The sequence below is a fragment of the Oncorhynchus masou genome, chromosome 4 (genome assembly GCF_036934945.1).
Source record: "Oncorhynchus masou masou isolate Uvic2021 chromosome 4, UVic_Omas_1.1, whole genome shotgun sequence".
In the NCBI taxonomy this organism is placed as follows: Eukaryota; Metazoa; Chordata; class Actinopteri; order Salmoniformes; family Salmonidae; genus Oncorhynchus; species Oncorhynchus masou.
In genome coordinates, this window is record NC_088215.1 from 4,821,969 (window position 1) to 4,837,493 (window position 15,525).

Below are 15,525 nucleotides of genomic sequence, written 5' to 3' on the forward strand. Positions count from 1 at the left end.
ATAACAGCACTTATAGTTAACCGGGGCATAGACATTTTACGAACTAACTTGTGGTAAAGGTGGCATCCTATGATGGTGCCATATTGAAAGTCACTGAGCTCTTCAGTAAGGCCATTCTACTGCCAATGTTTGTCTATGGAGATTGCACGGCTGTGCTTTTCAACAACGGGTGTGCCTGAAATAGCCAAATCCACTCATTTGAAGGTGTGTCCATATACTTTTGTATATACAGTGTAGCTCAAGCACATTTTCCTATCATTGTATAATTACATTCGATACAGTTGACCTCCTCCCTCTGGTCAAGCTATGTGTGGTTCCTTCTTGACTGTCGCTCAATCTGTTGAAGGCTTGAAACACATAGAACCTTCAACTCTTCAACCTTCAACTTAATCCAGAACTACTCTTATGGGCATTTCCATGGTTACAGAGTGCCCCTCAGACTCCGATTTTCACATATCTCAAACAAAACAACTGATTATCAAGTTAAACAATCCATACAACTCTATGCACAAGGACTACTTTTCACAATTTCCACTGAAAATATTGCAAAACATGTTTACTTGAAAAACAGTGCAGATGCAAAGATTGGTAACAGAATGATGGTTTCTGCTGTTTGTGTCGTTTTTCTGTTTCCAAACTTGGCATCTGCACAGTTCTTCAAGTAAAATTTACATTTTCAGTGGAAATTTGTTAAGTAGTCCTTGTGTGTAGAGTTGCATGGTTTGTTCAATTTTGCAGTCAATCTTTTCATAGCACTGAGACTGCACTTGTGAAGGTGGTAGATTACCTTTTAATGGCATCAGACCGAGGCTTTGCATCTGTCCTCATTGTCCTAGACTTTAGTGCTGCTTTTGATACCATCAATCACCACATTCTTTTGGAGAGATTGGAAACCCAAATTGGTCTACACGGACAAGTTCTGGCCTGGTTTAGATCTTATCTGTCCGAAATATATCAGTTTGTCTCTGTGAATGGTTTGTCCTCTGACAAATCAACTGTAAATTTCAGTGTTCCTCAAGGTTCCGTTTTAGGACCACTATTGTTTTCACTATATATTTTACCTCTTGGGGATGTCATTCGAAAACATAATGTCAACTTTCACTGCTATGCGGATGACACACAGCTGTACATTTCAATGAAATATGGTGAAGCCTCAAAATTGCCCTCGCTAGAAGCCTGTGTTTCAGACATAAGGAAGTGGATGGCTGTAAACGTAATACTTTTAAACTCGGACAAAACAGAGATGCTTGTTCTAGGTCCCGAGAAACAAAGAGATCTTCTGTTGAATCTGACAGTTAATCTTAATGGTTGTACAGTCGTCTCAAATAAAACTGTGAAGGACCTCGGCGTTACTCTGGACCCTGATCTCTCTTTTGACGAACATATCAAGACTGTTTCAAGGACAGCTTTTTTCCATCTACGTAACATTGCAAAAATCAGAAACTTTCTGTCCCAAAATTATGCAGAAAAATGAATCCATGCTTTTGTTACTTCTAGGTTAGACTACTGCAATGCTCTATTTTCCGGCTACCCGGATAAAGCACTAAATAAACTTCAGTTAAAGCTAAATACAGCTGCTAGAATCCTGACTAGAACCAAAAAAAATGATCATATTACTCCAGTGCTAGCCTCCCTACACTGGCTTCCTGTCAAGGCAAGGGCTGATTTTAAGGTTTTACTGCTAACCTACAAAGCATTACATGGGCTTGCTCCTACCTATCTCTCTGATTTGGTCCTGCCGTACATACCTACACGTACGCTACGGCCACAAGATGCAGGCCTCCTAATTGTCCCTAAAATTTCTAAGCAAACAGCTCGAGGTGGGGCTTTCTCCTATAGAGCTCAATTTTTATGGAATGGTCTGCCTACCCATGAGAGAGATGCAAACTCGGTCTCAACCTTTAAGTCTTTACTGAAGACTCATCTCTTCAGTGGGTCATATGATTGAGTGTAGTCTGGCACAGGAGTGTGAAGGTGAACGGAAAGGCTCTGGAGCAATGAACTACCCTTGCTGTCTCTGCCTGGCCGGTTCCCCTCTTTCCACTGGGATTCTCTGCCTCTAACCCTATTCCAGGGGCTGAGTCACTGGCTTACTGGTGCTCTTTCATGCAGTCCCTAGGAGGGGTGCGTCACTTGAGTGGGTTGAGTCACTGATGTGATCTTCCTGTCTGGGTTGGTGCCCCCCCTTGGGTTGTACCGTGGCGGAGGTCTTTGTGGTCTATACTCGGCCTTGTCTCAGGATGGTTAGTTGGTGGTTGAAGATATCCCTCTAGTGGTGTGGGGGCTGTGCTTTTGCAAAGTGGGTGCGGTTATATCCTTCCTGTTTGGCCCTGTCTGGGGGTATCATCGGATGGGGCCACAGTGTCTCCTGGCCCCTCCTGTCTCAGCCTCCAGTATTTATGCTGCAGTAGTTTGTGTGTCGGGGGGCTAGGGTCAGTTTATTATATCTGGAGTACTTCTCCTGTCTTATCCGGTGTCCCGTGTGAATTTAAGTATGCTCTCTCTAATTCTCTCTTTCTTTCTCTCTCTCGGAGGACCTGAGCCCTAGGACCATGCCTCAGGACTACCTGGCATGGTGACTCCTTGTTGTCCTCAGTCCACCAGGCCGTGCTGCTCCAGTTTCAACTGTTCTGCCTGAGATTATAATTATTTGACCATGCTGGTCATTTATGAACATTTGAACCACTTTAAACAACACTTTTTATGGATATCTTTAAGAAATGGCTTTGTTCTTGCCACTCTTCCATAAAGGCCAGATTTGTGCAATATACGACTGATTGTTGTCCTATGGACAGAGTCTCCCACCTCAGCTGTAGATCTCTGCAGTTCATCCAGAGTGATCATGGGCCTCTTGGCTGCATCTCTGATCAGTCTTCTCCTTGTATGAGCTGAAAGTTTAGAGGGATGGCCAGGTCTTGGTAGATTTGCAGTGGTCTGATACTCCTTCCATTTCAATATTATCGCTTGCACAGTGCTCCTTGGGATGTTTAAAGCTTGGGAAATCTTTTTGTATCCAAATCCGGCTTTAAACTTCTTCACAACAGTATCTCGGACCTGCCTGGTGTGTTCCTTGTTCTTCATGATGCTCTCTGCGCTTTTAACGGACCTCTGAGACTATCACAGTGCAGGTGCATTCATACAGAGACTTGATTACACACAGGTGGATTGTATTTATCATCATTAGTCATTTAGGTCAACATTGGATCATTCAGAGATCCTCACTGAACTTCTGGAGAAAGTTTGCTGCACTGAAAGTAAAGGGGCTGAATAATTTTGCACGCCCAATTTTTCAGTTTTTGATTTGTTAAAAAAGTTTGAAATATCCAATAAATGTCGTTCCACTTCATGATTGTGTCCCACTTGTTGTTGATTCTTCACAAAAAAATACAGTTTTATATCTTTATGTTTGAAGCCTGAAATGTGGCAAAAGGTCGCAAAGTTCAATGGGGCTGAATACTTTCGCAAGGCACTGTATATATATATATATTCACAGCTCTATCGCAAATGGCGTTATATGTTCACAGCTCTATCGCAAATTCTACACATTTAATGTCAGTTTCATTGTGGACTTTTCCCTGAAATTTGTTGTTGGCATGTTGGCCTATCAGGGTCTATAGGCTACCTGTATCTAGCTCAGCAAACCATGGCAAAGTTAAATTGCAATTTAAACCCAGATTTTAGTCAAGGAGCCTATGCCTACTGAAATAACAAGTCAATCTCGAAAATAGGCCATTTATAATGGTTTGTGGTCTTAACATCTGGCACAATTGCCAGAAAATAGCTTAACGCTCATTTTTTGAAGTTCGTCCGTGTTTTTTGCACAGAGATTTCGAGATCCTCTGTCCAACTTTCATCACTCAAACTCTCCTGTCAGATGCATCTATAGTTATGCACATGCGCAAACGGGATTGATTTACACTTATAAACTGGGTGATTTGAGCCCTGAATGCTGATTGGTTGAAAGCAATGGTATATCAGACCTGTACCATGGGAGTGACAAAAACATACTTTTTACTGTTCTAATTACTTTGGTAACCAGTTTATAATAGCAATAAGGCACCTCAGGTGTTTGTGGTATATGGCCAATATACCACGGCTAAAGTCTGTTCTTTGTGGTATATGGCCAATATACCACAGCTAAGGGCTATGTCCTAAGAACAGCCCTTAGCCATGGTATATTGGCCACAGTGGCGACCCGTCATTTAGGGCACTGATCATGTCAATGTCATACTTTCAAAATCTTGACTAGCAGTCATTATGATGAATCAAGTCAACAATCTACTGCTAAATCCTTTTTAATCCTTGTCATATGAAATTATAGATAGAAATGATAGATAAAATTTATTGGTGGTCATCGGCCATTGGACATAAACATTTCAGAACAAGTTGGAAACTGCAAATTCAACAATAAGTGGTTTGGGAGGAATTAGTGACGGTGGCTAACTACAAGCATTGCAAAACAATCACTAGCCTGATATTCAGTGGAGTGGCTATGTGGTCCCAAATCTGAGATTAAGTGTCCCTTTTCAAGTTTAAAATTATAAACATTCAACATTGGCCATGCTGTCAATGAAGCATGATTTGTGCCACGCTCAAAACAACTGTTAAAACTTGATTTCAGTGAGTTTAAGACAACTGGAAATTCTGGGAAAAAAACTAGCTCCGACTAGGAAATACGTTTTGAACAGTCATCCAACTCGTAATTGTAAATCGGGAACTCGGGCCTCTTTCTAGAGCTACGACCAATGACGTCATCATGATTTGACCTTGCTTTTTTCAGAGTTCCCAGTAGTCTTGAAAGCACCATAAATCCAGAGAATGCCAGACTTTGATGACAAAATTTGCACACGGACTGCCGTGCCACCTTCCTGTTTGAGCACAGCACAAGGTGAGTCCAAAAATATCTTGTATGCTGCTGCATAAATTATGTAATATGCTAGGGAGATATGTATACTGTAGCCAAGAAAGTTATACTAAGTATATGTTGTGTAGTAAGCTGTTAGTAGCCCATGTGCCTTATTCCACCTTCTGTTCTGACTTGGTGGTGCACATGTAGCCTATAACCCGTTGTAGAGAAATGTTTTCTCAAAAAGGCTAACCTTTTCAATGTCTTACCATTTATCTTTTTATGAAATTCACTGAGGAGGATGGTCCTCCCCTTCCTCCACTGATTGACTAGGCTTGTCCTAGCTCGCTCATTAATGTCTTAATCGAAATTACGGATTGCCTCTTATCCGCTCGTTGGCCACTTATGCCATAGTTTGTACATATCAATTGTCAGTAGAAAACACATTATTTTTAAGTCAGCCATATCAGCAATGTTTTTTAAAAGGAAGGAAATGTGGCCAAATGAACTGTTTCACTGCCAGACAAGGCTTGGCTGATCAAATCAAATGTTACTTGTCACATGCGCCGAATACAGCCTTTATAGTGAAACGCTTACTTACAAGCCGTTAAAAATAAGAGAGATAAGAATAATATAGAATTAAAGAGCAGCAGTAAATAACAACAGCGGGGCTATATACAGGAGGTACCGGTACAGAGTCAATATGCGGGGGCCTGGAGTCATGGTAATTGAGGTACTATGTACATGTAGGTAGAGTTATAAAAGTGACTATGCATAGATAATAACAGAGTATCAGCAGCGCAGAGGGGGGGGGGCAATGCAAATCATCTGTGTCGCGATTTGATTAGATGTTCAGGAGTCTTATGGCTTAGGGGTAGAAGCTGTAAAGAAGCTTCTTGGACCAGGACTTGGCTCTCCGGCACCGCTTGCCGTGCGGTAGCAGAGAGAACAGTCTGCGACATTGGGTGGCTAGAGTCTTTGACAATTTTTAGGGCCTTCCTCTGACACTGCCTAGTATAGAGGTCTGTAGTGCCTTGCGGTCAGAGGCCGAGCAGTTGCCATACCAGGCAGTGATGCAACCCGTCAGGATGCTCTCGATGGTACAGCTGTAAAACCTTTTGAGGTTGTGAGGACCCATGCCAAATCTTTTCAGTCTCCTGAGGGGGAATAGGTTTTGTCGTGTCCTCATCACGACTGTTTAGATGTGCTTGGACCATGTTGGGGATGTGGACGCCATGGAACTTGAAGCTCTCAACCTGCTCCACTACAACCCCATCGATGAGAATGGAGGCGTGCTCAGTTCTCCTTTTCCTGTAGTCCACAATCATCTCCTTTGTCTTGATCATGTTGAGGGAGGTTGTTGTCCTTGCACCACACGGTCAGGTCTCTGACCTCCTCCTTATAGGCTGTCTCATCGTTGTCGATGATCAGGCCTACCACTGTTGTGTCGTCAGCAAACTTATGATGTCAATTACAAATGACAAAAACAAATCATGTCAATTAGCCTATCAGAAGCTTCTAAAGCCATTACATTATTTTCTGGAATTGTCCAAGCTGTTTAAAGGCAGTCAACTGAGTGTATGTAAACTTCTGACACCCTGGAATTGTGATACAATGAATTAAAAGTGAAATATGTCTGTAAACAATTGTTGGAAAAATTACTTGTGTCATGCACAAAGTAGATGTCCTAAATGACTCGCCAAAACTATAGTTTGTTAACAAGAAATTTGTGGAGTGGTTGAAAAACGAGTTTTAATGACATCAACCTAAGTGTATGTAAACTTCTGACTTCAACTGTACATGCTTTCAGTTCGTCCCATTTTTTTTCCAGCGACTGAACGCTAGCTAGCAGGACTGAAGGCAAAGGCAGATTTGCCACTCGTCGCCTAATTCTCACAAGGCACCCTGATCTTTTTCAGCGAAATCTCTGTTTCCTTCTCCAGCTAATGAAGGTGATCTGGCCTGGTCAGGTGTCTGTAGTATCTCACCCCGTCTGACTCATCGAAGAAAAACTCTTCCTCTCATCTGAGGTGAGTAATCTCAGTTCTGATGTATAGAAGCTCTTTTCAGTCATAAGAGACGGTAGTAGCAACATTATGTGCAAAACAAGTTACAAACAACGCAAAAAAAACAAACGAAATATAAAATGATTGTGTAGCACTGTAGCAGTAGCTTGTTAATATGGCCAATGAAAAAAACGTATTGAATTTGAATAATTTCAGACAGCGGTCACTATTTAAAGTATATAATTGTAACTTGGTTTCAAAGAAGAGCTTTTATTTTGAAGGCACAAACCGGAAGTTATTTTTTTTATTATTACCAGCAGCAGCAGGAGGAAGTAAACGTTTAGAAAAATTATAATTATTTAATCAAGAACAGTAGAGGGGCAAAGTCAACTCCGAGATCGCTGAGCTAGTAATTAGCTCTATCGAGACGGTAAGACATATTTATTATGTTGTGTTTTATACATGTTCTAACAGTTTTAGAAGAGCAGTAACGTTAAGACAGGTCGTGCTATATTAAGAATATAGTCACAGGAAAATGGTGTCTGGCCATCCATTTACCTGACTATATTCATCATATTACACGGTCGTATGTGTGCTACTATGTAACGTTTACAAACTAGCTTAAAAATGACAATTGAAATGAACGAATATTATTTTTTGTATCTGCCCACCGGTGAGCGCGTTTGTTAGACCTAGACCTCTTAAAAACAAGATGTTGTTGCTATGCTACAGAAGTATGGGGTGTTTCCACTAGGAACCAAACGGGAGGGGCCTACCTGAATTCGTCCAATAGAAACTCTAGTTTTTGTTGCAAAACGTTTCCCGTTACAAATTGTTTTGCTTCAGTTATGACTGCTGAATACACCCCATGTTGCTGGCTGCTAACAGTCTTTGCTTAATTTTCGTTTGTTTGAACTTTTTTCTATTGACATTCATTAGCATATCCTATCCTAGGACCTATGTGATGTGTAACTTCGCTTGGTTCAGTTGGACGTCAATGCTCTGCCCAGCTACAAAATAGCTTGCAAACTCGCTAGTTAGTTTGTAGTTTTATTTGCTAGCTAGCTAGTTAGCTAACGTTTCCCTGTATTGAAGTTAGAGCCCCTTGCCCAGTAAGTTTGTCGCCATTTACAGTATTTACCTGTCTTGTTAGCTAGATGGCTAGCTATCTTGCAAATTGTGGTAGTTGGCATAACGAAACTGCTTGTAATTTCTCTCATCAGATTTCAAAAGGGATGAAATGCCAGGCTCACTGTGTATACAGTGTCAGACACAAACCACTGTGTTTAGTAAGACCTGCAACAGTTGTTTCTTTAACCGTCCAAAAGAGAAGTTACAAGAGTTGAATAAGTATGATTACGAATGGGAACACAATGATTACAACCGTTATAATAATAGCTCTCAGATATTGACTTCCACTAAAGTATTGGTAAGTGTTCCCCCTCCTCAAATAACAATTTTAAACATAACAATACTATTTTTCAAAAAGATAGGCTAGCTACTACTTTAAATCTGAATGTCTGATTCTGTATTTCAGCTCTACAAATTACATACTCTGGGATTTGTTCCCCTTCTCCTTCTTGGAAAGAGGAGAAATGGAACAAAACATATCGATATGGATTCCTTTTGCCCTCATCCTCAAGTCATAAAAGAAACGGGCTCTATTGAAACATTGAGAAATATTTATTTAGGTCTTCTGAATGGTAAGTGTACCAGTTGTTTGTTTGTTTTTCTTTCCTTTTTTAATATTTTATTTTAGAAGGGTTTTCTTTTACAATTTTAATACTCAAACTCAGCTGCTCGACATAAAGTGGAATATTACATCAAGGAAAGATTCACTAATTTTGAAAGTTATATCGTATTTGTGCATCTTTGAGCGATATTTTATCAATCCCTGGGGTCATTTCATGTGTATCTGAGCTATTCGCCATTCAAGCATACAGCCAGTATGACACATTTTGCATTACATGATGCAATGTGACGATATAACATTAGAAATCGGTAAATCTTTCCTTTAAGTGACATCAATATTACAGCTACAACAACATTCGGTGGTCACAATCAGTCTCTATCCAGAAATGGGCCCTAAAATCATAATTTGATTTATTAGGATCCTCCATTAGCCGATGCCAATGGCAACAGCTATCCTTACTGGGATCCGACACAAAACGAAAAAGACATTACAGACAAAATACTTAACTATTTACTTTTATTCTGTTGGAGAAATTAGCCTGTAAAAACTAATATTTTCCATGTTTATGGTGTTAATTATTTTTGATAATTAACACCATAAACATGGAAAATATTAGTTTGGTCCGGGTGGGGGACTTGCATTCTGTGAATAATTTTTGGGGGACAGCCACCATACCAAACATCAGATCTACATTTTGGATCTACCCTTTGACATAGTGTCTTACATGTAAATAGCATAACAAAAATGGGAATCGGAGCGTTCAAATGTGTTATTTTAACTGGTTGAATGATGCAAATTGCTTATCTATTTGTTATATTGTGGCCAGACCCTTTCTCCCCCACTCAACAAATACCTTATCAGACCAGGATGGAACAAAATAATAATAAAAACATTGAGGTGTATAGAGGTATCAGTCTCCTTAAAAACATTTCTCAAAAGAAAGGTATTGCTTGTCAGTTTGTATAGGCACTCTGCTTTGCCCCCGAGTAGCACGTCGGTCTAAGGCACTGCATCTCAGTGCTAGAGGTGTCACTACAGACCCTGGTTTGATTCTTGTTTCGATCCCGGGCTGTATCACAACTGGCCGTGATCGGGAGTGCCATAGGGCGGCGCACAATTGGCCCAGCGTTGTCCGGGTTAGAGGAGGGTTTGGCCGGGGTAGGCCATCATTGTAAATAAGAATATGTTCCTAACTGACTTGCCTTGTTAAGTTTAAAAATATATGTATTTAAAAAATGCATGGCTGGAAGAGAGGAATTTGTTGCGGTCTTGACTTCAATATTTTTCCACAGGGGGGCTTCAGTGTCCAATTTATCAGGGAAACCTAATACCCTGGCATTTGCAGCCCATTATTAATGTTTACAGATTGGTAGGCCTAGGCCGCCACTTTCCTTGGGCTTTTGCAAGGGAGCTTTACAGATACAATGGGCTTTGTTACCCCAGACAAATGTCATGATTGTTGAATCCAATGTTTAAAAAATATATATATTTTTATATATATATATATATATATATATATATATGAAGAGGAAAGAAAAAATGAAGGAACCTGGGAAGAGAAACCATTTTTATGGCATTAATGCACCCATCATAGATAGTCACTATTCTCCAGCTCTCTGTTTTTGTTTTAAGATTTGTAACCAGTTCACTGTAGTTAAGCTTGAAGATGAACTTTGGGTTTCTAGGTAGTGTACCACATGTTTCTTTATTTGACATCCACATTAAAGCTTCTGATGCTCATTGTAGTGATATTTGAATAACTATCATTCTTTATAATGCAGTCACACTCGGCACCGAGTCCCAATGCCAGTGCTGCTCAGTGTCTTCAGAGCCAGACGGGACCCCCACACCAGCCGAGGTAGAGGGAACCCCTACAACAATCGATCCCGTGGGAACCCCTGCACCAACAGAGCTACACAGAATACCCATATCCATCCGACTGAACATAATACCCACACCAACAGAGACATGCAAACACAACACACTAATCAATCCAGTGGAAACCCCTACAACTATCAATCCAGCAGGAACCCCGGCACCAACCAAGCGAGACGGAATCCCCATATCTTTACGACGGAACCTAATCCCCACACCAACAGAGCCAGGCAAACCATCCACACCAACCAATCCAGTGGGAATCCCTACACCAACCAATCTAGTTGGAACTCCTACAGCAATTGATCCATCAGGAACCCCTGCACCAACTATGCTAGACAGAATCCCTACATCCATCAGCCTGAACAAAATCACCAAACTAACAGAGCCAGGCAAACACTCCACATCAACCAATCCTGTGGGAACCCCTTCACCAATTAATTCAGTGGGGACCCCTGTACCAGCCGAGCTAGACGGACTCCCCACACCAACAGTCCCAGGAAAACCCTCTACATCAACCAAGCTAGACGGAATCCCCACATACATCTGCCTGAATGGAATCCCCACATCCATCTGCATGAACGGAACCCCCACCTCAATACAGTCCAAAATACCCAGACCAATACAACCCAAAATCCCCAGACCTATACAGCCAAAATTCCCCACACCAATACAGCCAGGCAAACCTTCCACACAAAATAATCCAGTGGGAACCCCTATACCAATTGATGAAACATCTAACTCCTCTGAGCACCAGGACCAAGAAATGCAAAGGCCAAAAAGAAAAATGTGGACAGGTAAGCATTAGGAGCCGGTTTCTCTGACACAGAGTAGCCTTTAAAAAACAAAAAATGACATGTTGAAAAATAAAATAATCTGTGTCACAATGTATTGTATATTTGCAGTTCTCACGTGTTTGCCATTTATCACACAGCTGGAGATCTAATCGTTGCTGAAGACGGTGCAACCATTCAAGCACAAAAGAAAATCAAAACAACAGGTATAACTGATATTTCAATTAACTTATTTAGGCTTAAGGTTCTGTACAATCAATCTGCATTTCTGTATTGTGCCACATTGTCACGATAATGCAAAATGCATCATATGTTGCAAAACACATCATCATGAGGATGTGGCACAATACACTTTGCATCTTGATTGCTGACATGTAAAACATTTGGAACTGGATCAACAGTGCGCTAATGACGAAGAAAACAACAAAACATTTTTGAGTGGATTATTCCATTAATACTATAAATGGTGCTGAAAAACATAAAATAAGGATTGTATCGATAATTTGCTATCATATAGCATTGAGACAAAAATATTAAATAGTTTTACGATCCTGTGTTTTTAAGCTTTCAAATGATATTAAAGACAAACGTATTATCTTTATTAGTTGCAGGGCTATGGGTATTTCATGATAGTGGGGGTCCAAAATGAGCCAGCTGAGCACCTCTATCCCCTGAATGGTTGGTCATTCAGGTCCAAGATTCACATGCTCATCATTTCTACCATCGGCATGTATAGAAAGTTTGATTTAAATAAAAAAGATGACTCATTTAATATGAAATAACCTCACGGCTACTTAATCACTTTCACTCTCAAAAGTATCACCACAGACAAAATATACCAGATACATCATTGGTGATATAAATCTGAAGCATCCCTTTAGAACTTCCACTCACCAGCAAATATAGTGAGAAGAACATGCAGTATGGTGAGCGCAGAACATTTTTTGCTCACACTACAGACTGCTATATCGATCTGCTAATACATGACTAGTAAAGGGCCAGTGCACACTTATTATTTTTTTAACGTTATTTATTTATTTATTCCGATTTTTCAGGGGGTGCTGTATGACAGACTCCATGAAATGATGACCTCTTCTTAAATATTTGGTAAAATATAAAACATTTTGGTATGGTTTCCTAGAAGCAAGGGTGGCTCATATAATCCATTTGGCTCAACTTACCCCACTCTCCCCGCCACCAAATGTTGTAGACTTGATGCTTTGCCAAAGTAAAAAAAAAAAAAAAATGTTGTTTAGGAGTCCAAGGGTGAATTGAGTTCTTGCACACACAGACTATTTGCTCTGTTCATAGAAGAGTGGCTGAACATGGATACGGATAGGCCCGCGGTGTCAAGACATGCAGAGGTAGACACCGAAATATTAGATCAACTAGAAAAACACAAAGGTAATTGATTTAATAAGGAATTGCCTCATGGCTACCTCATAACTTTCACTATTAAAAGGTATCATTATGAATTATTTACATTCTGCAACTTTGTGAAGGCGTCCGCATGCTTCCCAGCCAAAACAGTTCGGAAGAGTTTGTGCATGGTAACATTTTGTGACGTTTTGGACTTCGGTGAGGGTTTTTTTCGGCTGTTCGGGTACACCATTTTTTTCTGAAGGCAAGCTGAAGTTCGGAACTAAAGTCTACGCCCCTTCGGTGATTAGGATTTTTCAATAAAGTATTTTTTTTTGTCATTCAACGAGAGATGACTCGTTTTGATGCAAATCTTTTCACTAAGAAATACTGCACCAAACATCTTTAGTCTCGCAATTTTACATCTAACTAAGATTTCCTCTACAAAAACGTCTTAATTAATAACAGATTTCTTGAGTTATTTAGATCCATTCTGACTGTTTTGAGGAAGCGTATACTGGCTACGGCGTATCAAAATGGACCAACAGTACTCTATTGCCATGTTCTCGTTTTCATTTGAAGGGAGTAGGCGAGCACATTTGTTCGCCTAGCCGCCAGCCAAACTGAAGCATGCTGACGCCTTAACAAAACATTGTCACAGTTATCCCAAGGATGAATTTGCAAACATAACATTTGATTCATTTGATCTGTTTGTAGAAGAGTCGCTGAACATGGATACGGATAGGCCCATGGTGTCAAGACATGCAGAGGTAGACACTGAAGTATTAGATCAATTAGAAAAGAGCAGCATTGTACAAGCAACCAACAAGCAAACTTTGTGGGCTATAAACTGCTTTAAGGACTGGCTGGCAGAGAAACAGATGATAGTGGATTTTTCAACCATTGAGAAATCTGAAATGAATGTCCTCTTGCGAGATTTTTACTGTTCTGTTCGAAGGGGTAAAGGTGGGGAGTATTGCATCCCAAGCTATATCGGAATCCGGGCTGGCGTGAACAGATTCATCAACCTCCCTCCCCTTAGCAGATCCTGGTGCTTGATGAAGGACAGTGAGTTTACCTCCTCTAATAATGTATTTCTTGGGGTACTAAAGAAACTCAGACGAGAGGGCAGGGACAAAACTACCCATCCTAAGGTGATTACAGCACAAGACCTTGAGATTCTTCAAAACTCTACTGTGCTGAGCCCCTACACACCCAGAGGACTAGTGAACAAAGTTTGGTTTGATATCCAGTTACACTTTGGCCCCAGAGGAAAAGAGGGCAATAGACGGCTAACGCCACAGTCGTTTGTAATAAGGTACGATGAAAACGGAGCAAAATATGCAACGCTGACTTCCAAAGAAGAAAGACCGAACCACAAAGATGCAGAAGAGCAGAACTGGCAGAATCGCTGTGGAATCATGTTTCAGAACCCTAATAGTCCACTCTGTCCAGTCGCCTCCTTGGAGAAGTATCTGAGCAAGATCCCGCCAGATGCCACCGCCCTCTACCTCCATCCTAAGAAGATGGTCATCACCAGTGACAACATGTGGTATAGCCAGGAGCCAATGGGGTTCAACTACCTTTCATCAATGCTGCCCCGACTGTGCCAGGTTTGCTTTTTTTCAATCAAATTTCGTAACATTTTAATATTCGCTAAATAGCTAAGTTGTACTCATAACTCAACCTGTTGTTGCTTCTTGGCTCACTCACTCTATTTTTCTCTCTCTAGGAGGCTGGTACATTGGAAAAGTACACAAACAATTGCTTCCGAACTTTGCGCGAGGTCATGTCTGTCAGCAGACTGATAGTTTCTTGAGTGTCGCAGCTGAATCAGAATTAGTTAGGTAACATAGATAAAAAATATGTTTTAATTATTTTATACTTGTCATTAGAATGTTTTCTTTTGGACTATACTGTTGGCAGTTGCATTTTCCTCTTCTCTAGGGAAAAGTCACTTGGGGCCCAGAGAGGGGAGAGGTCAGGCTTGTCTTTTACATGTCTGGTAATAGACAGAATATCAGAAAGGGAAAAGTCAGGTTTAAACATAGTCTTCATAATGAATATATCTGTTAAACCATGTGAAGGGCTCCACCATGTCTGTACTCCAGTCACTCCCTCCTTTTTCCATTGGGGGGAGGAGTATGGTAATGTCTGGAACCATTGTATGTCCCCTCTGATGTTGCCCTTATCTTGATTTAGTATATGACCTAGAGGCTCACTACCCTCTGGGAGTTTGTCCAGGAGGGGTGCATTTGAGATTGGAGTATCTAGAATTGACAATTGATATATGCCATTGGATGAGGTAATGTTTTGGTAATATGAAGTACCAAGAACGAGATTAGAACCTCGTCTTAGAGAGCAAACTGAACGATAATTTATAGCTAATGCTATCTGGCTATGGGATACTCCTCTCTCTCAGGTAAAAGGCCTTTGTGCTGTTTTCCTATTATCTGTGGTTTGTCATGTAAGTGAGAGTGGTGGATCTTTGCTATAAAAGATCTGTTGCCATTATGTTGACACTCAGAATTCATTTATAGACACTGAATTGATCTGAGAGTCACAGGGCTATGGTGAAGCTCATATTATTAAAATATTAAGTTTAAAGTATAACTCTGACTTGTGTGTGGTTTGTAAACTCTCCTTTCACTTAGTAATACAGGAAATTACCACAAGAGTTATTGAAAACCATCAATGGACATCAGAAAGAGATGTCAAATAGGCACAATGTGAGTCAAGGCAGTGACATGCTTCAGTTTTACTTCCTACCAGCAACATTCTCTCAGTCTTATACACAAATAGAGAGCTTGACAAGATGCATACAGTCCTCACCATATGTATTTGGACACTGAAGCTAAGGTTTACATTTTTTTTTTGTGGTGACAGTCCAGAATGTAACCTTTTTAAATTAAGGTTATATATTAGGTATAGATTTTGCTTTGCGCTGTGACT

General features: G+C 40.5%; 1 protein-coding gene across 2 annotated transcripts; it reads left to right on the plus strand.

Annotated features, from left to right (window-relative positions):
* Positions 1-6,828: 6,828 nt before the first annotated feature.
* LOC135521967 (zinc finger MYM-type protein 3-like) lies at positions 6,829-15,186 on the plus strand. 2 transcript variants are annotated; one of them, XM_064947814.1, is made up of 8 exons: positions 6,829-6,876; positions 8,076-8,281; positions 8,390-8,555; positions 10,327-11,217; positions 11,355-11,420; positions 12,526-12,618; positions 13,291-14,186; positions 14,306-15,186. In XM_064947814.1, the coding sequence occupies exons 2-8, from the start codon at positions 8,093-8,095 to the stop codon at positions 14,390-14,392; spliced, it is 2,388 nt and encodes a 795-aa protein (XP_064803886.1). In that variant the 5' UTR covers positions 6,829-6,876; positions 8,076-8,092; the 3' UTR covers positions 14,393-15,186. The 2 variants fall into 2 exon arrangements, with proteins under 2 accessions (XP_064803886.1, XP_064803876.1); XM_064947804.1 differs by lacking the exon at positions 6,829-6,876 and adding an exon at positions 7,689-7,964.
* The last annotated feature ends 339 nt before the right edge of the window (positions 15,187-15,525 follow it).